General features: G+C 47.6%; 1 protein-coding gene and 1 long non-coding RNA gene across 10 annotated transcripts in view; one reads left to right on the top strand and one right to left on the bottom strand.

Annotated features, from left to right (window-relative positions):
* The window catches only part of LOC144317032 (uncharacterized), a 65155-nt gene that overhangs the window by 20832 nt on the left and 19861 nt on the right, over positions 1-24462 (bottom strand). For 2 of the 7 annotated variants that reach the window (XR_013382905.1, XR_013382909.1), the window contains 2 exons: positions 20100-20316; positions 13679-13873 (listed from right to left, as the gene is read on the bottom strand). This is a non-coding gene — a long non-coding RNA (uncharacterized LOC144317032). Of the gene's footprint in view, positions 1-5573; positions 6516-6656; positions 6766-13678; positions 13877-20099; positions 20317-24022; positions 24115-24462 lie in introns of those variants that run through there. The other 5 variants (XR_013382908.1, XR_013382906.1, XR_013382903.1 and 2 more) reach the window with 5 other exon arrangements.
* LOC144317031 (uncharacterized) overlaps positions 1-24462 on the top strand; it is a 69962-nt gene that overhangs the window by 41721 nt on the left and 3779 nt on the right. Inside the window, exons 2-4 of one of the 3 annotated variants that reach the window (XM_077902867.1) lie at positions 4603-4753; positions 5785-5825; positions 6700-8548. In XM_077902867.1, the coding sequence (XP_077758993.1) occupies positions 4648-4753; positions 5785-5825; positions 6700-7119 (567 nt within the window). In that variant the 5' untranslated portion in view covers positions 4603-4647 and the 3' untranslated portion in view covers positions 7120-8548. Of the gene's footprint in view, positions 1-4596; positions 4754-5784; positions 5826-6699; positions 8549-20087; positions 20215-24462 lie in introns of those variants that run through there. The other 2 variants (XM_077902868.1, XR_013382902.1) reach the window with 2 other exon arrangements.

Raw genomic sequence — 24462 nt, 5'->3', positions numbered from 1 at the left:
CTGCAAACCAAGAGAGGCTCCCAAATATAAAAGTCAAGTCGAATCAAAAGCGAGTGGCTGTTTGCTCCCAGCTCTCCCCCACCCCCACCCCTTAAATTGTGTTTCAAAACAGCATGGTGACTTTTGGGCAAAATTTTTCTGTTTCACCCAAACCACAATAGATATGCAATGAATGCGGCTGGTGAAATGTTTGGCTGTGTCAAATTCAGTCCCGAAGGCTGGCTTGGGCCAGCACTGGGGCTCCGCTTTGTGTTATGTTCACGGAGAAGATATTAATTAAAAGAAATACATGATTAAAAAGTAATGAGTTGAATAAAAATTATCTCAGCTCATTTTCTGATTATGTTAATTGTTAAAAACCCTTCAATCACGACGTTGCAGTCAATGGGCTTTAATGTGAAATTAGTGGGCTCTTGATAACTTACAGTCCAGAATAATCCTGGCGGTTTAGTCATCATTCCTAATAACAAGGATGTTGCTAAGAACAGAAATTTTACATGATTTTGATACATTCAGCCCTTCCCCCATATGTCATTTAAAAAAAAAAAAAAAAGGCTTCGCCTGCTTGCGATTTCCAACTTCTTCCACGGATCCACCGCGGCCTTGGTGGGCTGGAGTGTGGGATCCGGCCCCCTTCGCGCCCCACGCGCAGCCCCGCACGGCGCGTCCGCGGGTTGCGGGTTGCGGGTTGCGCGGCTCAGCGGCGGGGCGCGCCTTCTCCGGGCCGTCTACGCAGCTTCCCCTCCGCGCCGGGGACTGCGCTGGGGGTGAAGGGCCAGGTAGAAAAGGGGCCGAATTCGCAGCCGCAGGGGCTGGAGGGGCCTAGCGGCTGTCTGGGGACCGGTAGCCAAGCGGGGGGCGAGTAGGGCTGTGCGTAATCGGGTCCAGACTTGGTGCGCCCCGCAGGGCTGCTGGGCAAGGCGGGCCGAGTTGCGGCGCGTGTGTTTTGTGTGCGTGTGCCTCCTGCTTGTGCGCTTTTGGAGCTCTGAATGCCACGAATCTTGAGAACCCATCCAAAGCGCTGAGGGGGCGGAGGGTCAAGCGAGCTAGGGAGAGGTTCCCCACGCCTCAGAGCCAGGGTCGGGCTCCTGACAAAGTGCCTAATGCAGAGTAGGCACTTAATAGGTTTTTATTGGACCTAAATGAAAGCTAGTAAATCTATACATGATTCTGATGGGCCACGCCGGCCGGTGGGCCTCCTGGAGCGCGCAGAAGGCTCCAACCCCACCCAGGACCAAACTTAGAGCAGAGGCTGGGAGTGAGAAGAGGGTGGACACGTGGATCCAGGATGAGGAGGGATGTTTTTCACGTACAACATAAAGATTTTATATTCTCTGTGAGCCGGAGGAAAGAAAAAAATGCCCCCAAATGCCCTTTGTTGTTACTGTTGTTGGTTCCTTGGGAAACAACCCTGCGCAAATTGGGCTTGTGAGGGAAGTGCAACCCAGGAGTCGTGGGGGCCTGGACTTTGGATGGGTGTAGGCTATGGGCTGCCAAGGTAGGAAAGAACGGGCTCCTGGTGATCTCAGCCCACCTGGTGCAGGACATCTAGGGACCCCAAAACTGCCCATTCCAGATGCTCTGACACCTGGGCCAACAACCAATCTGTCATCCAACTAGAGTTGAAAATACTGTTTGCAGAAAGGAAGGGATTCAAGCTCCATTTTTCTCCCAAGAGAACTAAGTGGGAGAAATTGCATATCCCAAATTCTGTCTGAAATTACATATACATAAATATAGAAGTCTGTAGATATTGATGTGCAAAAGTATGTGAGCTGGGCGCAGGGGTCAGTGAGGTGCAGGGTGTGCCCATGTGTTACAGATCAGATTCGTCGCTAGAGCTGGACGCTCTGAGCCTCAACGCACCTTTTTGAAAGCTTCTACCTTTAAGACTATTTGGTTAGAGTGGGGAACGTGCTGTCACAATATAGGGTTTTTTGTTCTGTTTTGTTTAGGGGCATTTGTTTTGGTTCTTTTGCGCCTCTGAAAGAGCAATTCTCTTTCAGCGTGGTTTTTTATTTTTATTTATTTTTTTTATGTTTCCACCGTTTCAAGCCCCCAAATTGAGGAATCTTCCCTGGGGAATGGAGGGTCAAGGTGTCAGCAACGGATTGGGATGAGTCCCAAGGCTAATTCTTGTTCGCCTCTCTATTTGCAATCGTTGTTAGGCTGAGGATCATTTTAATAAATAACAATGAACTGGAATGGCATCTAAAGGGCTTGTCGGCAACATTTAAAAGCCAATAGAGTTTATAATTCTACTCTATCATTTCTTATTGATTAGCGTAATCAAGATAAAAAGCTAGCCGGGCTTGGAGAACTTCAGCAGCATATCATTAAAGATAAGAGTCAGTTAATTCTGGAGCTGGGGTAATGTGGCTGAAATGAAGAGTTCATTTGCATGAGATGCTGAGCCCAGTAACAAGGGGACAAAAATCACTAATTAGGATTGCAGAATGTCGCCCTCTCTGCAAGCACCCTTTCCAGATCGGGGACTAAGCGGAGATCCACGTCTATGTAAATCTGGGGCAGGGTTCTCACTCATTATAGATGGCGATTATCACCCCCACTCTCTCCACCATCCTCCTGGCCGGGCTGCCAGACCTGGGTGGGGATGCGGGTCAGTCAGATCAGACCCTCTCCTTCCCTGCCCATCCCACTCCCCACCCCTGTGGCTGCCACCGCAGCTCGTCCACTCCTTTAAGGAGGTTCGTGGGCCGGTGTTTGGTGCCACGGTGAACAAGTCCCACTGGCCAGTCTGCCCCGGGCTCCAGCCTGGTTGGTGTGGTGGCCTGAGAAGCCCCAGCTCCAGTGCAGCGCCCGCGAGGTGAGGGGTGGAGGGCCGCACAGGCCCAGAGCACAGGCCCGCTGGGCAGGTGGGGGCATTTGCCCAGGCAAGGATCCCCAAAGGAGGCCCTGGGTCCCAGGGCCAAAGCCGGTGACCCCCACCCGGATGGCTAGTAGCCTTCCCTGCCTGACGTACCATACCAGCGGAGCCAGTCTGTGCGCGCCCAAGGGGCGTGCTGGTGCACTGTGAGAGCAATTGGGAGGGTGTGCATGTGCGTTGTGTGCCTGGATGTTCAGGCGTGTGTGCAGGTTGTGTGACTGTATATGCAGGTGAGTCCGGGTCTTGTGTAAATGTATGTTTCAGAAGCTTGTTATAGCGTGAACGGTTTTTTCTGCATGTTCCTACACAAGGGAAGAGGTTCATATCAATAGTGTGCGGTGTATGTCATGTGCACCTATGTGATACCGTGTGTGTAATGTGTGTGTGCTGTGGGTGGCGCAAAGGGGGGTAAGTGGCAGCCTGGAAGGTTCTCCAGAGGGAAAAGCCCAACGGGCTTCGGGGGTTTGGATGCCCAGGGATGAGGTGGGAGTTGGGCGCTGCGGGAGATGGGCGCCGGGCGGGGGCCGGAGCGGGAATCGCCCAGGCTCGGGCGCCCCGGAGGCCCCTTGGAGGCGAGGAGGGAATCCGCCTTCGTGGCCTTGCTGCCGCCCTTGGCCCTCCCTCACCATCCCCGGGAGCGGCCGGAAGAGCAGCTCCAGCTCTCCGCCGCGGGGGGAGACGAAAGTAGACAAAAAGGCTCCCCGAGGCAGGTTGGGCGGCTACGGAGGGGACCGGCGGCGACCGCGCGCGCACAGCCGCGCCCCAGCCCTTTCTCGGCCCGAGGTGTTCGGGGATGTATGTCCTCTGCGGTCCCCCCAGTCCAGTGCTGGGGTTGACTCGGGCCGTCGATCCCAAATCCGCGGGCGACGGGGCATTCGCAGCTCTCCCTGCTCCTTCCCGGGCGGGCGGGAGGTGGGGGGGCGGCGGGGGCGGGGGGCGCGCTCCCCTCCCGGAGAGGCCGGGCGGCGCCTGGAACCCGGCCCGGCGGCCGCTTTACATCGGCCTCTTTAGAACTAACTTTGCCCCTCACTTGGCTGCGGCATAAAGGAATCAAGGCCCATGTCAGATAATTGTAGGTGTCAGCGTGGAAAGTGGCAGTGTTTGCACACTCCCCCAGGTCTCGCTGCGTCTGCTCCCGCGGCCCCGCGGGCCTCTCGCGCCCCACCCGTCGCCCACGGCGCGGGGGCCGCCGCCCGGAGCCCGGGCTGCAGCGGCGGGAGCCCCCGGCCCCGGCCCCGGCCCCGAGCGCGCGCCCCGCGCACCTGCGCCCGCGGGGGACCGAGCGGCCCAGGCCTGGCGGCAGGACCCGGAGCAGCGCGGGGCGCGGGCCTCGGGCAGCGGCCCCGCCCCCCCCCCCGGGTCCCGGGACTCAGGATCCGCGCGCAGCTGGGGGCTCCCCGCCACCCACCCCCGCGCCTCCCCATACAGAATAAAGTCAGCCTGTATTTAATGGTCATGGCGGATGTGAGGGGATTTGGCGGAGGCCGAGGAGAGGCCTTTGGCTCTCAAGCCCCGTCCTCACGTCGTGTGAGTCTACCAACCCGCCACGACCCCAGATTCTTGTGCGGGTGTCTGACTCGAATGACAAGCGAGCTGATTTTTTCAGTACATAGCTGGGAAATGTAGTGAGTGATAATAGAGATTTCTCTTTCATTTTTTACGCTTGACTTGGTTATTGTTGCTTTTCTTTTCCCGTGATTCCTTCTGAGGATTAGCTCTGACTTCCCCACTATTGGCGGTCAAAGTGGCCCCGACTCGGGATGACAATTGACGGGGATCAAGGGATTGCCCATTCTGTGCCTGTAAGAACGGATTCGTGCCAGAGAAACTCATCAAGTGGAGGCGGAGAAGAAAGACCGTTCGGGGGTAAATGTATTCATTGAGAAGGGTTCTCCCAAATTGCTTCTAAGTTTTTTTAATGAAAAGTAACGATTGCAGCAATCAGCGGCTTTTTGGCGGATTACAAATCTGGAGGGAGCTGCGGGCGCCGCATTGAAAAGCGCCCCCGCCTCCGCACGGGGCAGCCGGTTCACAGGAGCAGCGCGAGGGGCGGGGGGGGGGTCCCGGGGGGGGGGTCCCCGGTCCCCAGACAAAGGCGGGAGGGGGCCGGCCCCGGAGGGTGCCCTGGAGCGCTCGGGCGCGCACCCGGGAGCCGCGGGAGGCGCGGTGCGGCCGCGCAGGTGTGGCGGGGCGCGAGGGGCAGGGTGCTCAGGCAGGTGCCGGACAGGTCGGCTCCATCGCGGCCCCTGGGCGGCCTCCGGGACCCGGAGCGGGGCAGGTGCGCGCGAGGGACCTCGCAGGTGGACGCCGCCCCTGCGCGCACCGGTTGGTGCCGTTAGGGACGCCTCGTTTTGCAAACGACAGCGGCCGCGTGGGGTCCCACCCAGGTGTCGCGGGCAGGAGGAGGGGAAGCTGGGTCCCCTCCCCGGGGCGGGGGAGGATGGCCGGCAGCGGAACCCCAGGGCCCCGAGCGCGCGCCGGCTCCCGCGGCCTCCGAGGGCGCAGCCCCCAGCCCCGGGCCACCGGCTCGCAGCCCCGGGACGCGGGAGTCGCCCTGGGCCGTGGGGGAGGGGCCGGGGCGCGCAGACAAAACGCTATTCTCCCAGAGGCTGGAATCAGCTGCGGCGGCCCAAGGCGGCCGCATTCAGCCTGACTTTTTATACATTTATTTTTTTTAATAGTGTATCTTAGCAGGGGGGTGGGAGGTATGTTTTTTTTTTTTTTTCAGACCGACTTCTTTAAGGCTCTCTGAAGTAAATAAGGGAGCAGAGAGACAAGGGTAGGGAAGAGAAGAAGAAAGACTCCCTCCCCTCTCCTACCCCCCTCCTCAAGTTTAAAAAGAATAAATCCAGCAGGCAAGTCCACAGCCCTGAAGGTTTAACTTTTTTTCTTTGCAGCTTGTCAATGCGACCATTGCTTTGATGGGAGGCTCCTCAAGGTGACACATTTCTGAACTTCACCCCCTTTTCAAACTAACTCCCTACCTCCTTGTTAGTGGCCAGCTCTGAACTTCTGCAGAGTGTTTTTGTGTGAGTCAAGGCTCATTCACGGGCGCTTTTGTGGGCCTCTCCTCCTTTCAGGCCTCAGCGTGTTACACCAATTAAAGGGCGACGTGCTGTAAATGTAATGGGCCGCTCAGCGATTGTTTCTGACAAGCAACAAAACACATAGATCCACCCCTTAGATTAGGCCGTTGAAGGGGAGGTTGAGGCCGGTCAGTTTACTGAATAGTTTGTGAACTGTAATTCTGAGGACTCATGTGAAAAAAAGTCTCTTCCCACCTCCCTCAGCTTGCTTCCCCTCCCCAAAACCTCCAAAAAAGAAGGGGAGAGAGCGAGGGAGGGAGAGAAAGAGAGAAAAGTGACATCCATGGGGCAGAATGGGGTCACTACAGGGAAAAAAAAAAAAAAAAAACACTGAGGGGCTTGTCCTATCCTTTGGACTGTCCAAAAAGCCCCTTCAGTTCTTTCCCCTCCTTCCTTACTCCATTGCACCCGGTGCTCAGTTTTACTGGCCGCAGCAGTCTTCTCCCCTGGGCGTGGGCCTCTGTCCCCCCACAGTAGACTTGAGATCAGGGTCGCAGTGAAGAAAAGTCGGGCTGTCTTAGAAAATCCCATTGAGGTTTGATCTGTTGGGACAGTGATGAGCCCCAAGCTGCAGCCGGCCTCGCACATCCCTCCTCCGGCGGGGCACTCAGCCCCGGCTTCCCCTCCAGCCTCTTCCTCCACACCCCCAGCAAGCTGCAGGGGCCCTGATGCCAGCACTCTACCTGGGCTCTCTCTATCCTCCTGGGATTCCCTCCTCTTTTCCAGGATCTGCATCCATCCTGGCTTTTGCAGTTCTCTGTCATCACCAGAGAATTCAAGGGCACATGTCATCTGGAAAGAAGACGTTTAGAGATTTCCTACTCCATCTTCCTCACAAATGCCGAGGCCCAGAGAAGTAACCTGTCCAAGGTCACAGAGCTCATAGCTGAGCTACAACCGGAGTTCAGATCTCTCATCCCATCGCACCCCAAAAAACACCCAGCCTCCCATGCATCACCGCTCCCCTCCCAACCTGCCTCTGAGAGGGCTTCTCCGCCCTTCCACAAGGTCAGGCAACCCCAGCTCCGAGGCTTTGTCTGTATGTTCCTGCTCTCACTGCCCTGCTCTCCTTCCTGCCACATGAGGCCCAGCCCCAGCCTTCCCAGCCCAGCTCCATTCTACAGACAGTTCCTGAATATCAGTTAAACACAAGGAATGCTTTGCCTTTTCTATGAAACTTTCCTCAGCCACTCTTCTTCACTGAGTCCCCTCCTCACTCAAATTCCTCTATCCCCATCATTTTTGGCCTGGAAATCTCCCAGACAGGCTTCACGGCCCTGCTCAGATGACACTTCTGTGAAGCCATCTCAGGGTGTGAAGATCCCAGGGGAGGAAGCAGTTCTTTGAAGCCCGGTGTGTGTGTGGAACAGAGGGAGTCTGGAGAGAGGCGTGAAGGTCACATCTCCTACAGCCTTGTGTGGGCCACGGCAGGAATTTTGGATTGCCCCCCAGAAGCAATGGGAAGCCACTGAGGGGTTTGAGCAGCGAAGGTCTCTTGTCCGGATTTGAACTTCTTGAGAATTAAAGAAAGGTGTCCTTTTCCTCTCTGGGTCCCTCTACTCCCACCCCAGTGTCTGGCACATAATACTCAAGACCTGTTTGCTAAGCGCATAAACGGACTAAGTGTGTAAACTCATTAAATGCATACCACGCAGCCCTTCCTTATCTCTTAATTCTGGCTAACCGGTTTACAAGAGCCAGGGTGGTAGGGACCAAGTCATGGGGTCTTCGAATCCTCGACAGAACCGAATTGATACGAGTTCAGTGCTAGCGATACAGTGCACGCCTGTCCACCGACTAAGGTGTGCAAAGGAAAGAACGGGAAATCAGGAGGTCCGAGACTTCTCTTTGCTGGTACTAATTGCCTTACCTTGGGAAACATTACTTAAACCCCTCTGAGACCTTGGTTTCTTCATCAATAAAATGGGAACAATGCTACTTATTTCATGGGTTATGAGGCCTAAGCGATACCATTTGTATGAGAATAACTTGATTGTGAAGGGACACGTTAATGAATGAAAATTAGTGCATGCCCTGGGGCCAGGGCAAGAGCGGTGGGGTAGGCACCACTTTAAAATGACAAAAGGTGGTCCGGCAGCAAGCAGGATCCTGGAAGAACTCTGACTCGCTGCTGTTGGCTCCGAGCCCAGCTGGTTCCACATCTTCCCCCAGGGCGTGTTAGCCTTCACACTTGGCTCCCTATGCTTCTGCTCTGAGAAGCCTGTTTCACAGAAGCCTGAATTCCCCTGTTGCGTGCAGAAGGCTGCACTTGGAGACGGGGCAACGGGATTCTGGGAGGCCAAGGAAATCACGCAGACTCTCATCCCTGTGAACGCAGGAAAAAGAACCACCCGTGGCAAGAGCAGACGGGGCCCACCAAGCCCTACTGCCCATTTACTGTGGAGTCCTTACCCTGGAGGCCCGCACATCCTTGGGCAGGAGATGTGAGTACCAGGGCAGAGACTGCCAGCATGCTGGGGTGTGTCTGCACAGGAGAGAGAGCGAGAGACAGAGACAGAGACAGAGACAGAGGAGAGATTGTGTTCCAAACCACCATAGTCAGCCTCTGCCAAACATAGTGGGGGAAAGAATCTTCCAAAAGGGAAGGTATTTTTAAGTTTCTACACCCAAACTGAATTAAAAAAAAAAAAAACCACCTGTCTTTTAACTTTCATTTAAGAACAGAGAGAGACGTGGGCTTCTTACCTCTCCCTGTTGTGCCTTCATCTGAACGTTTTTTAAACCTCAAGGAGCAGGCTTAGAAGCTAATATTTGGGGATCCCTGGGTGGCGCAGCGGTTTAGCGCCTGCCTTTGGCCCAGGGCGCGATCCTGGAGACCCGGGATCAAATCCCACGTCAGGCTCCCGGTGCATGGAGCCTGCTTCTCCCTCTGCCTGTGTCTCTGCCTCTCTCTCTCTGTGACTATCATAAATAAATGGAAAAAAAAAAAAAAAGACTGAGGCACAGGGCAAGCCACTCTGGTGGGCTTTCTTACATAGTGAGCTTTCTGCAAAACATTCTAAAAAAAAAAAAAAGAAGAAGAAGAAGCTAATATTTGTAAAGTTCTGAAGCCAAGTGGCCCAGCCAACCCGCCAGGGAGAACGCCGGGAGCTCGAGGGGGTAGTCCAGGCGGGTGGTGGGAATCGTTTGGCAAGTCACGTCCTCCCCGTGGAGATGGCTTTCGTGTCTGCAGGCTAAGTGTATGCCAAACCAGGGGCCTGCCGTCATCGGAGCTAACGTGGGAACGAAGGCGTCCTTAGCGACTTTTCACTCCAACCTGATGTGCGTACCGCCAAATCCTCTCCCTGGGCCCCAAATAACAACAAAAGCTATCTTTCCCCCTTTCGCTGATGCCGGAATCCCTCAGCCACAAGGAATGCATGTTGCTCCAGCTCAGTGTCAGCTCTTGCAACCATAAGTGATTTCAGTTCAAGGATTCTAGACCTGAATTTTTTTTTTGCACTCGACCCCTCCCAGAGGATATTTTTCAGATGAAGTGCTCCTCCCCAGCTGATAGAGTCGTTTGTTTCTGGAGGAGACTAACTTTGGGGGCTGGGAGGTGAAGAGTAGCGGAGGGGGAAATTGGTAAGCAGCATCAAGGGAGCAAAGCGTGGAGAGGAATTTCCTCGGGGTGGGGGAAGATAGTAGCAGTGGAGGAAGGGATTAGGAGCCTCGGATCCCGGAGGACGGTCCTCCCAACACCCAACATCGTCTACAGATTGCACCGGTGCCCCGCCTGGGAGAGCAGAGCAGCACTCCCCTTGCCACGGGATGGAAGGTGGGGGAGGCAGAAACCTAAACAAGTGAATTCAATTACATCTGAAAAAGAATGGGCTAAATTAGGATTCAGTCCTTGGGCCCGTTCCAGAAAATATTTGTGAAAAGTTGGTTGAAAGAATACCACCATCCAAACCCTAATTTCGCTATTATATAAAAGCCCCAATTTCTTTGCAGTTTCTGATTAGAAAATGTTTTCCTGATTTTGTCTTTGCTACTGGCGTGTGACCTCTTAATTTAATTTTGGTTTTTGCTTATACAAACCAAGTGCCATGGAAACTTTTTCCTGTGGTGCAGCAAAGACAGGGAAATGTAGAGCACTGGTAATTATGTATTATGCACCTAATTCATTTAATTAGTAGTTATCAAGCAGCCTTAATGGTTCCAAGCCATAAACTAGGTTTATATCTGAGGATATCAGCCTGCCTCAGAGATCTCTCGTGTGTCTCCCAGACGCAGAAAGAGGGAGAGTGTTCTCAGTGGAATCAGGTTAGAATTGACCAGGATCTCACAACATGTCCTGCTGCCTCCTGCGTCTGTCTTGCCCGGAGCGGAGCCAGGGAGGTCGGTGCCGACCAGGGATACCACTGCCCAATTTACTCAAATAGCCAGTCCGTGGGAGTGAACATCCAAAGCCTAATATTTTTTGTAAAATTTGTTTTTGACTTTTCAGTCATTTGCCTGAGCTGGTAAAGAAAATGCTCCTAGGTTTCTTCAGCTCCTCTTTTCAAGGATGTTAACTCTTTGAGAGAACTCTCATATCTATGGGGAGTGGTAGCATTTGGGAACACAAACTAGAGAGAAAGTGATGCGTGGGTGGCTCAGTGCTTGAGCGGCTGCCTTTGGCTCAGGTCTTGATCCCGGAGGTCCTGGGATCGAGTCCCCCACCCGGCTCCCCACAACGAGCCTGCTTCTCTCTCTGCCTGTGTCTCTGCCTCTCTCTCTCTCTATGTCTCTCATGAATAAATAAATACAATCTTTAAAAAAAATAAAAATGAATAAATCAGAGAGAAAACTCAGATTTAGAAAACACGGTGCATTTGTTTTGGTGTCATGTGCCATTTCATGGTGGATGAACATGAGGGCAGGGTTCATGTCTGTTTCTGTTCAACAGTATATTCCCAGGGTCCTTGGTTAATATTTGTTGAATAAGCTTTCAAAATATACTATTAATGACTTTCTTGAACAAGAGCAGTTCATTTGGACCTGAACTCAATAGAACCCTCAGTTTACCTGATTTTTCCTTATATCTCACTTTTTTATTTATTTATTTTAATTTTTATTTATTTATGATAGTCACAGAGAGAGAGAGAGAGGCAGAGACACAGGCAGAGGGAGAAGCAGGCTCCATGCACCAGGAGCCCGACGTGGGATCCCGGGTCTCCAGGATCGTGCCCCGGGCCAAAGGCAGGCGCCAAACCTCTGCGCCACCCAGGGATCCCTATCTCACTTTTTTAAATAGAGTTGACGCACAATATTACTTTAGTTCCACGTACAACACAGTGATTCAACCTCTCTATACATTATGCTGTGCTCACCACACGTTAACATCTGCCACTACACATCCATCGTTATTACAATATCATCAACTATATCTGCTATGCTGTACCTTTTATTCACATGAATATTACTCATTCCACAGCTGGTAGCCTGAATCTGCCTCTCCCCTTCACCCATTTTGCCTATCACTCCACTCCCTCCCTTCTGGCAACCATCAGTTTATTCTCTTTATTTATTGGTCTGATTCTACTTTTTGTTTATTCATTTGTTTCCTCTTTTAGATTCTATATATAAGTGAAATCATATGGTATTTGTCTTTCTCTGTCTGACTTATTTCACTTAGCATAATACCCTCAAGGTCCATCCATTTTGTCACAAAAGGCAAGATCTCATCCTCTTTTATGGCTAAATGATATTCCGTTGTATATACATACCACATCTTCTTTATCCATTCATCTATCGCTGGACACTTGGGTTGCTTCCATATCTTGACTATTGTAAATAATGCTGCAGTGAGCATAGGGGTGCATGTGGCTTTTCAAATGAGTATTTTCTTTTTCTTTGGGCAAAAACCCAGTAGTGGATTTTTTTTTTTTTAGATTTTATTTATTTATTCATGAGAGACAGAGAGGGAGAGAGAAGACTGAGACACAGGCAGAGAGAAAAGCAGGCTCCATGCAGGGAGCCCCATGTGGGACTCGATCCTGGAGACCCAGGATCAGGCCCTGGGCTGAAGGCGGTGCTAAACTGCTGAGCCACCAGGACCACCCCCCAGTAGTGGAATTACTGGACCATGTGGCATTTCTATTTTTAATTTTGTGAGGAACCTCCATGCAGTTTCCACAGTGGCCACACCAGTTTGCATCGCATACAGTGCAGTGTAACAAGAACAAGTGTTCCTTTTTCTCCACATCTTCGCCAACACTTGTTATTTCTTGTCTTTTTCATTCTGGCCATTCTGACAGGTATGAGATGCCCTACCTCTCACTTTGTGAAAGGAGAAGCTAATAGAATTAGCTCTAGTATATTAAAAAAAAATAATCATAATTTTTCAGAATATGATCTGGGACTTGCCCGGATTCAGCAAATTTCCTATATCACCTATATGGAGATTGTTCACATCATAGAAGTCACTCAGCCAACATTTATAGAGTGAGCCCGAAATAACTTATGCTTTTAATTTACTAATTAATTTCACCTGTAAATTTAAAGTAATTACCCCTGAGATAAAAAGAAAAGACAGTATTACCACCTCCATCTTCCCTTTCTCCTATGAGGAAAGTGGGGCTCAGAGAGGCTCAGTGATGGGCCTGAGGCTCCTCTGGTGATACTGCTGGGATGGAGGGGGTGTTCTGACGCCCTGAATGCAGTACTTCCTGAGATCTCTTCCAAAGGAACTGCTATTTTAACTCATATGTCACCAAGAGGGAGCAAATATTGTCACAATCTTATAAGGAGATGAAGTAAACATTTTAGAAATATCATCCAGTGAAATTTTTTTTAATAAAAGCATTTTCTGGTTAACACAAAAGTTTTATCAGAAAATGAGTCAGAATACTTCACTCCCCAATCTACTCATTAATCCAAATTTAAATGTAATTAAGATAGAAAAGTAGAAAAATATAAGGCATTTTTTGGGTATTTCTAGCAATCTGAATAGAAATTTTCAGCATGCATTTCCTCAGTAGATGTTTGATGACTTACAGCTCCTGCCAGGCCCATCCCACTTTGTAGTGGCACAGGGGGTGGTGGGCCAACCTTGCTGGGCAGCTAACACAAGAAGCCACAGGACCACAGAGAGACACAGAGACTGAGACAGAGAGAATGAGTAGGGAATAGCTGCAGTTTCCTAAGAAGTCACTTTTCCTATATCCATCCAATAACCCTCACCTCTTCCCTAGCATAAGTAAGTTTGAATGGGTCTTTTATACTTAAATTAAATTTACTTTGGGACAGCTATGGCAAAGGTCACCCTCAAAATGAATTGGATGGGAAAAGGTGGAGAATCTATGTAATCAGAAATCATGGGGGAAACTTCCATATTAATCAAGTTTGTCTAGCATCCTTCAATCCCCCTACCCTTGCCTGCTTCTTACCCACTCCCCTCCCCCATGGGTGGCTTACACTCCCACAATGACCTTTGCTTCTGAAAAGTTCTAACTGCTATACTCTTCTTAGGCCTATCCTTTTTGGAAAGTGCCTCAAGCTTCTCGGGTAGGTATCAAGGTTATCTGACCCAGTTAACTCACCCTAACTTGAGTTATCCCCAGAGAATTCAAAAGAAGATCTTCTAAACCAAAATGAAGCTCTGATTTGTGGGTTTTATGCCAGAAATGGTTCAGGAGCCCATGAATGGAATGTCCTGGGTCATGTGCTCACCCCTGGCCAAAAGCAGAGGACAGAGGAGCATATGGCCCTTAGGGCAAGCCAGGGAAAACAATTTTGTTTTATTTTTAAAGTAATCTCTACATCCATGGTGGGGCTCAACCTCATGATCAAGAGTTGCTTATTCTAGGGGCACCTGGGTGGCTCAATTGGTTAAGCATCCAACACTTGATCTCATGTCTTGATTTCAGGTCTTGATCCCAGGGTCTTGAGTTGAAGCCTGGCATTGAGCTGGAGCCTACTTAAAAAAAAAAAAAAAAAAAAAGAGTTGCATACTGTACTGACTGAACCAGCCAGACATCCCACAGTGGACAATTTTAGAAGGGGACATGGTTTATGGCAGTGATTGGTATCACCTTTACATGGTTGTTTTATTAGTCTGCTCTGGCAGCCATAACAAAATGCTGTGAACTCTGTACCTTAAACAACAAATTCATTTTCTCATAGTGGTGGAAGCTGGCAAGCCCAGTGTAAAGGTGTTGGTCAGTTTGGTTTCTGGTGAGAGCTCTCTTCCTGGCTTATAGATGACTGTTTTCCCTTTGTGTCCTCTTGCATTAGGAAGAGAAAGCTCAGGGTGCCTCAGTGGCTCAGTTGGTTGAGCTGCTGCCTTTGGCTTAGGACATGATCTTAGGGTCATGGGATCGCAGGCTCAGGTCATGATTTTAAGGTCATGGAATCGAGCCCCACATCAGGTTCCCTGCTCAGTGGAGAGCCTGCTTCTCCCTCTCCCACTCCCCTGGCTTGTGCTCTCTCCCCCTGTCAAATAAATAAAATATATTAAAAAAAAAAAAAAAAAAGGAAGAGAAAGCTCTGGTGTGTCTTCTTCTTTTTATAAGGGCACCAGCCCCTTAGGATTAGGGACCCACCTTCATGACCTTGTTTAACTTTTATTACCCCTTCACAGGCCCTATCTCCAAATATAGTCATATTGGGGGTTAGTGCTTCAACATATGAATGGGGGGACACAAACATTTAGTCCATAACATTCTACCCCTGACCCCCCCCAAAATTCATGTCCTTCTCACATGCAAGTACATGCACTCCATTCCAACACCCCCCCCAAAGTCTTAACTCATTCTTATATCAACTTTGAGTCCAAAGTCCAAAGTGTCATCTAAATAGCATCCAAATCAGATATGAGTGATACTCAAAACTTTCTCTCCAGATGTGAACCTGTGAAACCATACAAGTGATGTGATTCCCAAATACAATGGTGGGACAGGTGTAGAACAGACATTCTCATTCCAAAAGAAAGAACCAGGAGGGAAGGAAAAGGTGGGGAGTCCAAAGTAAGTCTAAAACCTAGCAAGACAAATTCCATTAGCTCTTAAGATTTAAGAATAATCCTCTTTGGTTTGATGCACTGCCCTCCAGGGTCACAGGGGTGACAGTCTCTGTGGGGAGCCCCACCCCTTCAACTCTCTGCTGAGGGCCCCCACCATGGTTCTTTTCAAGAACCCTGCCCTCTGAAACCAAAAAGGAAATCGTCTTGCCCCCTGGCCCTGTGGTGGGAGTAGTAGCCCTAGTGATCTATAAATCCCCTTCAGGGCTGTTCTTCCCTTTTCTGGAACAGTAACCTATGTTAACAGTCTTACTTCATTCTATCTCATTTTCTTGAAGCTGTCAGTGTCTGGGATGGTATAATCCCACCTGTATTTGTGGCTTCTGCTAAAATGACTGATTAGAACCACAGTTCACACCACATTAATCTCCTTATTAAAGGGTTGTTCGGCCACACTCAGGATACTTGGTTAGAACACCTTCCTCATTTCTCAGGATGGATAGGCTGAGAACTTCCCAAATCTTTAAGTTCTGACTTTATTTTTGCTTAAGCTTGCCTTGTTCAAACACATTTCTCGGGCAGCCTGGGTGGCTCAGTGGTTTAGTGCCGCCTTCAACCCAGGGCCTGATTCTGGAGACCCGGGATTGAGTCCCACGTCAGACTCCTTGCATGGAGCCTGCTTCTCCCTCTGCCTGTGTCTCTGCCTTTCTGTCTCTCATGAATAAATAAAATCTTAAAAAATAAATAAAATAAAAAATAAATTAAAAAAACACATTTTTCTCCTCATATCTGAGTACTTTGCTAAGAAAGCTCCTCTGCTATATATCCAATTTCACTACTCACAAGTTCCAACTTCCACAAAAGAGTAGAACACAGTCGAGCCAAGTTCTTTGCCGCTTTGTAACAAGGATCATCTTACTTCTAGTTTTCAATAACCTGTTTGTCATTTTTGCGTGAGACCTCATCAGAATGGCCTTTAACATTCATATTCCTATCACCATTCTGTTCACGATTATTGATGTGTTCTAAAAGATGAAAGCTCTCCCTCCAGCACTCCTCTTTTCTTTCTGAGCCTTCACCTGCATTGCCTTTAACATCCATCTTTCTAGCATGCACCTCAGACTCCTCCAGCTTCCTTTCACTCCCTAGTTCCAAAGCTGCTGCCACATTTTAAAGTATTCATTATAGCAGCACCCCGCTTCATGATACCAAAATCTGCATTTGTCAAGATTCTCCAAAACAATCAGAACCAATAAGATGTGTATCTATACAGGAGGAGATATATTATGAGGAATTGGTTCTGGTGATTACGGAAGCTGACAAGCACCCAGGAGAGTCAGTGGTAGGGTTCTGGTCCAGCCCCTGGTCGGCTCAAGATCCCAGAAGCATCAGTGTTTCAGATTAAGTCCAAAGGCAGGAAAAAAACTGATATCTTGGCTCAAAGGCAGTCAGGCAGGAGGAGTTCCCTCTGACTCAGCATTTTCCATTTTATTCAGTCCCTCAACTGATTCAGGAGCCCCACATTAGGGAGGGCAATCTGCTTTCCCCAGTCTACCTATTCAAATGCTCACCTCACAGACATATCCAGGATAACGCTGACCAAAAGTGGGGCAAGGCACTCTGCGGCCCAGGGAGGTTGACGCACAAAATAAACCATCACAGTTCTCAACCTCGTAAGTCACCTCTGATTCATAAGTGCACACTGAAATGCCCTGGGGAGCTTTAAAAACATACCATGTGCTAAACTCACCGCCAGAAATTCTTATGTAGTTGGTATGACGTGCAGCTCTTGGGAGTTTTAAGAGCTGGGGGGTTGGGGGGAAGAGCACTAATATGCAGTCAGGGTGGCCAGATGAGGTACTTGAGCAAGCAAACCTAGTGGGGCAGAGAAGCCACTCGGGAGCACTTTATGTGATTCAGCCTACAGCCACCACCAACTAACAACTGGGAGTCTCTTAATTCAATTAGTTAAGGGCCTGTTATACACGGCTAGGGGTAATAGCAAAGGAGTATCAAACGATTTGACTATATAGGTGCGAAGTACACACATGGTAACCTGAGATCAAAGCATTTGGGGGGAAATGGGGATCCTTTGCACAAGGGAATGGTGGGGTTTTATTTTAAGCTTTGGTGTTGGTGACAAATAGAGCCACGGCTTATATTTCGTAAGTTACGGACTTTTGATTCCATGCGCTTTTTATCATTTAGCTGATTTTTCATAATTACTACTTTTTCTTCTGGGAAGTTGGGGGCACATCACCCTTCATTTTCCCCAGGGCCGTGCCCACAGCCAGGAAAGGAAGGATGACTCGACTAAAGGGTCTGCTGGCAGGGCGTCTGTGGCAGCTGCTCTGTTCCAGCGCCCTGGTCTGGGCCCTGGAGTTTCGCTTCCTGTAGGGTGGGTGGGGAGGAGGAAGAGCCTGGGAGGATGGGGGAGGAGGGAGGACACACTCCTCACCACCCTAGCTGAAGAAGAGACTAAGGCCTGGGTGTGGGTGATCATCAGATATGATTCTGTGTATTTACAGTAGTTCTGGTCCTTTCCTTTGTAATGCTAAGAGTGACACTTCCCTCTTCTCTGAGGAACAGCAGTTCTTTCCCACTCTGCTAGTAAGGCACACCAAAAGGGCCATTTACTGTCTGGGTGAGATTTCATGCAGTATTTGCTCAATATCAATCCAGAAAGAGGCCAAAGTACATAGAAGTGTTTTGCATGGCAAACAAGGGCAGCATTACATCGCTCCAGCCTTCATCGTGAAGAAGTACTATGCAAAAACTCTCAACTCCTTAAAAGATGCTAATCCCTCAAAGAGAATTTATTGATAACTTGGAAAACCATGGAACCAACCCTGCAATGTAATTTCAAAAAATAAGTCCCACAGTGCGAACAGAGTTTCAGTTCAGGCAGATGGATGGTGGTGATGGCTGTACAACAAGGTGCATGTACTTAATGCCGCTAAACTCTACACTTAAAAACAGTTTAAATGGCACAAAAAAAAAGTTCCACATTAAAAACTACAAGTGGGACGCCTGGGTGGTTCAGCTGTTGGGCGTCTGCCTTGGGCTCAGGGCATGATCCCAGGATCCAGGATCGAGTCCTACGTCGGGCTGCTTACCAGGAGCCTACTTCTCCATGTCTCTGCCTCTGTGTGTGTGTGTCTCTCATGAATAAATAAAGAAAATCTTTTTTTTATTCATGAGAGACATAGAGAGACACAGGCAGAGAGAGAAGCAGGCTCCATGAAGGGAGCCTGATGCAGGACTCAATCCTGGGAATCCAGGATCACGCCCTGGGCCAAAGGCAGGCGCCAAACCTCTGAGCCACTCAGGGATCCCCTAAAGAAAACCTTAAAAAAAAAAAAAAACCCTAAAAGCATCTTATATGCAGAATTAACACCATCTTTAAATAGGTAATGGCGGGGATCCCTGGGTGGCTCAGCGGTTTAGCACCTGCCTTCTCCTGGTCCTGGAGACTCGGGATCGAGTCCCACGTCGGGCTCCTTGCGTGGAGCCTGCTTCTCCCTCTGCCTGTGTCTCTGCCTGTGTGTGTGTGTGTGTTTGTGTGCGCGTGTGTCTCTAATGAATAAATAAAATAAAAAAAAAAAAATAGGTAACGCCAGGGAAGCCTTGGGGGACTCAGCGGTTGAGCACCTGCCTTCAGCCCAGGGCGCGATCCTGGAGGCCCCAGATGGAGTCCCTGCAGGGAGCCTGCTTCTCTCTCCGCCTATGTCTCTGCCTCTCTCTCATGGATAAATAAATATTAAAATAATAATAATAATAATAATAATAAATACGTAATGCCAAAACAAAGATCCCGAAGGTCTCCCTGTCTAAATCAGAAATTCTAGGCTCAAACACGTTTGCAAGGAGGCGAGAAACCGCAGGCAGGCAGGGAGGTCACGTCTATGCAACCACCGCCAGGCACCCGGACTTTTCAAGGAGGCAGAGACTGAAGCTTTGCCCTGGGGGGGGGGGGGGGATGCGCGCCCCGCCCCGCCCGCGCCCCGGCCCGCGCCCTGGGGGCAGCAGGGGCGCCGCGGCCGCCGCACAGCCTGCGCTGCGGGGAGAGCGTCGGCCCGCGCGGCCCTCGGGGCCTCCCGCGGCCTCTCCCGCCTCCCTCCGGCTCGCCCGGCTTCCAGGTTCAATACGGATTACATCATGGAGCAAGTATGCGGGGCAGCCTGAGAATCAAAGCCGCCCCAACCAGGGGCTGGTTAACTGTACCGCTGCTGCAACACGTCCTCCCCCCGCCCCCGCCCCCGCCCCCGCCCTCGCCCCTCTCCCCGCCCCGACCCTCTGCTTTTCGTACTATTAAGCGCAGTATTATTGGGGAGAGGAAAATCTGATCAAAACTGTCGACCGCCAACGGCAGATTTTCTATGGATTCTATAAAGGCCACCTTAACGATTTCCCTAATTAATGGATGACATCTCTGGCTGAAGGAGAGGCGATGGATTCGACTCTGTCTTCGTCTTTGTTAACCTTCTAATTAACTTTCGTAGGTCACCCAGGTCTCCCAAACCTAAAAAGTGAAGAGGCCCATTGTGCGAGGAGCAGTAAACTTACTTTTTCTGCTGGGGTACTTAAAAGGGAGAACGATTATAAGCCGAGAAAAATAACTCCATTTAAAAGCTTTGTGGCTGCGGAGAATGCATAGGTCCCTCCCTTAGAAAATAATTGAAACACCTTTTATACCAATATTTCTATGCATAATAAAAACAAATTAGCAAAATGCATCTAAATTCAGCAGCACTTTCAAATTACCTTTTTTTTTTTTTTTTTTTTTTTTGGAATGTAAGCCTCTGCAAGTCAACAAAAGGAGTGGGGTTTAGAGAGAAAATTGCAACTGCAACAGCTATAGGCCTTTATGCAGTGTGAGTGCAGGACAGGGCCAGGGGCTCAGATATCTCTGAGTCACCTCCCTTGGGAAATGCTCTTGCCCAGGCCCCGGGGGGGGGGGGGGATGAACTGCCTGGGGGACCCAAAGACTGTTCACATATAAGTAGATCTGTTTCTGGAAAGAAGGGGTTTGGGGAGGGGTTCAGAAATATTTTAATGATCTTAGTGAAAAACGGAAATGATGGTGGTGGAAAAGCCAAAAAGCAAGATGAACCACCACTGTGATCAGTGAAATTGACAAACCAGAACAAATTTTTTTTTTTTTTTTAAGTAAAAGGTATACCTGTTGGAATTTTAGTGTTGATGGATTTGCCAGACTGTGCCAGATAAAGTTGTAGCTGCTACTCCAGTTTCTTGGCATCTCTGACCAAGCAAAGGAGACACTGAAGGAAGACCAGGTAGGTGTTCAGCCTAAAATGAAACCAAGCTGGAGGCTCCTTTATAGGACGGCTTTACTGAAAAGGAGCTCTTCTCAGATATCTTGCAAGGGAATGAGATTCCTAAACCAAAGACAACAGCAGCAGTGACTTTAGCATTGTTTCTGATTCTACACAGAACCAGAGCTAATTGTAGAAAAGTATGAAGGCTTTAAACACTGTCAATATTTTAATTGTCTTTCATTCTTTTTTCGATGCATCCCCAAATGTTTGCACAGTTCAAATTTGAATGCTTTTTTTGTTCCTTTAATATGTAGGGTGAGCATTTTTCTGTGTTGTTAAAAATGGGAACAAGATCCTTTTAGGGTCCTGCTCACACACCTAGAATGAAGGTGCAGGGGGCTCCTTTATGACCTCTCTTTTGGAAAGCTGCCACACTTGTGGGAAAACCAGTGCTCTCGTGCATTACTGTGGAAATTTAAATTGCTGCTACCCCTCTAGAAAAGGGAGCAATTTGTCATCATTTAGCAAGATTACAAAAACATACATCCTCTGATACAGCAATTCCTCTGTAGGAACTTTCCCTAAGGTACACTTGCACACGTGCAAATGGCATATGTATAAAGTTATCCTTTGCAGCACTGCTTATGATAGGTTGAAAGCAATCTAAATGTCCCTCAATTGGGGACTGGTTAAAGAAATACGGTACATCCATTCAGTGGAACATTAGGCAGCCATAAAAGAGATGAGGGTGCTCGTTGTATATCAATTTGGACTGGTCTCTAAAATAGCTTGTTCGGTTAAAAAAAAAAAAAAAAGAGCAGAGCAGGATGTACAGTATGCTACTATGTGTAGGGAAAGCATGGTTTGAATACTCCTAAAAATTTTCTTCTGGTAGCATTTGTCTTGGGAAAAGAGAACTGAATGGCTGAGGAGCAGCTGTGGAAAGGAGACATCACTATAACTTTTGTATGTTTTGAATTTATACTGTGTGAATATGTTGCCTATTCAAAGAAATAAATACATGAATTTAAGAATTTAAAAAGAGAAAGGTTGCCATTTACTAATCTGCTCTGTGCACATCTCTGTGCAATCCAGGGGTAGCCCAGTCTTCAAAGCTTTCTGTTCATTTCCACATCCTAAATAGCTTATTTTAGACTTCTCAAAGTCTGCCTCATTTAAAAGACCCCTAAAATGGAAGGTACACAGTCACTTTCTCTTTGAAATCTTTAAATGTTTTTTTTTAATGAAAACAGAATAATGCATTCAGTGATTTAATTGTTCAAGATTAAAATTCAACAAACTGTTAAGTCTGTATAAATAAAACATTCACAGGCTTCATCAGCACGTGCATCACGACAAATGCTTTGGGATTGTGGAAATATTTCCTAACATTTGAGATGTGCCAAGAAAGAGATAAAGAAATCAAATAAGATCTTGTATTACACAAAATCATTTTGCTCACAAGAGTCTGATTTACTTGTATCAATCAATTTAAGTGATTCATGCTTTATGAGCTATTCTAAGTGATTGAACTAAAACCTGAAGCCAATATTATCCTCTCCCCACTCCTCAGCCCAATCTGTCAAAATGGCATTGGAAATGATTAGATTGAACCATATGAGATTAGTGTTGTCAATGGTCCAATAGGGGCAATTTCAAGATTTAACTTAATATTTTTCATCATCATGATGTTTTAGCCTAGAGCAACACCAACACAGACATTGTTAGTTGCCCACCCAACATCCATTTCCCTTTTTCCCCGTTGTCAGAACTCCCATATAGTTCCCATTTAGGAAGGTGGCAAGTCTCACTGCAACTAAATCATATACATGGAATTTCCATTTCCATTTACCTGTGATTGGTTTAAATTTGAGATGTGATACAGTTCTAGACCAATAAGATGTAAGAAAGGACAGCTAGCGGCTTCTGAGAAAGATTTCTCTTCCACTGGACATTTTCAGGTCCAGAGAGCGAACCCAGAATTCTAGCAACCATTTCACTACTACAAAGGCAGATACAATGGGCATGCTAGGGTCACACAGTAGACAAGCAGAGGGAAGCTGGATCTCCATGAGAGTACAGAGTGGTTGTGTAGAACAGCTCTGTAATCTCCTGATGTTGTACTTCTTGTTACATGAAATGATCATTTTCTTCATTGCTTAAGCCATTTTGAATTGGTTTTCTCTCACATTCCAAAATCAGTAGGCCGTCCTGGCAAATATATTTACCATTTTAAGTGATGTGAAGCCCACATAGTGTCTTGTAAAAAAGCTCCTTGAATAATTCCGTTGTGCTCCTCTAGTCAAGATTATTTTAAATCATAAAAATAAATGTCTCCTCAATAGCTTTAGTCATTTGGGAAATGCAAATGAAAGCCACAATGAGATGCCTACCATTTCACACCCACTAGAATGGCTATAATCAAGTAGATGGACAAAAACAAGTCTTGCCGATGATGGGAAAAAACTGGAACCTTCGTACATCGCTGATGAAAATGTAAAATGCTGCAGCCACTTTGGAAACCATTTGGCAGTTCCTTAAAAGTTACCATATAACCCAGGGATTCTACTTCTAGACATATACACAAGGGAATTGAAAACATTCACCCACACAGAAACACACAGGAATGTTCATAGCAGCATTACTCATAATAGCCAAAAAGGAGAAACCACACAGATGTCTATCAACTGATAAATGGATAAATAAAATGTGCCACATCCATACAGTGGAATATTATTTGGCAATAAAAAGAAATGAAGTCCTGATTCATGCTACAACAGGTTGAACCCTGAAAATATTATGCTAAGTGAAAGAAGCCAAACACAAAAGGCGACATAGCATATGATTTCACTTATATGAAATGTCCAGAACAGGCACCGTAGAAGCAGAAAGTAAATTAGTGGTTTCTGGGGATTAGTGGGAGGGGGAAATGGGAAGTGACTGCTAATGGAAATAAATTTTCTCTTGGGGAGTGATAAAAATGCTCTGGAATTTGAGAATCGGCGCACAACTCTGTGAAAATACTAAAAACTACTGAATTATATGCTTCAAAAAAGGTGAACTTAATGTTAATGTCCATTATATCTCAATAAAGTTATGGAAAAAATTTTTAAATGCCTCCCATATTTATAATTATTTAAAAAAATCCTAAAATTACCTTACAACCAAGAGCCAACCTTCAAAAATACATATGGCCCAATTCATTAAAAGAAAGATAAATTTTAATCTAATTAGATCTGCATTTTTGCAGTTATTTAAGCAAAAAGGAGTGGAGATTCATTCCTCCAGTAGACAGTAAACTTCATAAGGGCAGTGTCCCCCTCTGTGTCTCAGTGCCAACAGGTCCAGATAGATTACAAATATTACAGAATAAGTGAATGAATGGATCTTTTCTTTCTTAAGATTTTATTGATTTTTTTTTTGACAGAGGGAGAGAGAGCACAAGCAGTGGGAACAGCAGGCAGAGGGAGAGGGGGAAACAGGCTCCCAGCTGAGGGAACCCAAAGAGGGGTTCAATTCCAGGACCCCAGGATCATGACCTGAGCCCAAAGCAGACAATCAACTGAGTCATCCAGATGCCCCGATTGAGTGATCTTGGTGCATTTTCTCATGAGCACTCATGGGTTTAGTCCCCAAAAGAGGCCTCTGTTTACTCACCTGCAAAATGAGGCTAAAGCAAAAACTACCTTATGGATGTATGTGAGGATTAAATGTGATAAGAGAACTAAAATTTTGCAAAGTCTCTGGGACATAAGAGTCAGTAATCCGTCTGGACCTATATTTGGGACATTATGTCCATTCATCACAAGAGATGGAAATTTCTTACCAGTTGGCATGAGCAAATCTTGAGTAATTATGTTTCAAATATGTATGTGTTCTTGTTACAAAATTAAATAAGAGATTAGCAACTTTCAGATTCTGAAACAAAAATGATTAGAAATTCAGATTCAGCAATTGTAAGATTTTGAAAGTCTGGGTACATGAAAAAATCTACTAAAATGTAATAATTTAAAGTCCTATAAATGTGCTTAGAGTGAAGCATCATTTTTTTTCTAAACTTCTACTATTTTTTCAGTTACTCCATAAGTTTATAATACCAAAGGCCTTTTAGTTACGTGGTTAGCTTTTCAGCCTTTAAGTTTGTCTCCTTCACCTGTTCTTTTCACTTACCAATTTATAAGGTGCACCTTATTTGAGTGAGATATTTCTCCCTTTGCCTGAAGTTTAACATATATTGATACCGATAGGATACAAATTGAGCAACAG

The sequence above is a fragment of the Canis aureus genome, chromosome 7 (genome assembly GCF_053574225.1).
Source record: "Canis aureus isolate CA01 chromosome 7, VMU_Caureus_v.1.0, whole genome shotgun sequence".
Classification (NCBI taxonomy): Eukaryota; Metazoa; Chordata; class Mammalia; order Carnivora; family Canidae; genus Canis; species Canis aureus.
The sequence above is the reverse complement of the archived record's forward strand: the minus strand, read 5'-3'. Positions and strand labels throughout refer to the sequence as shown.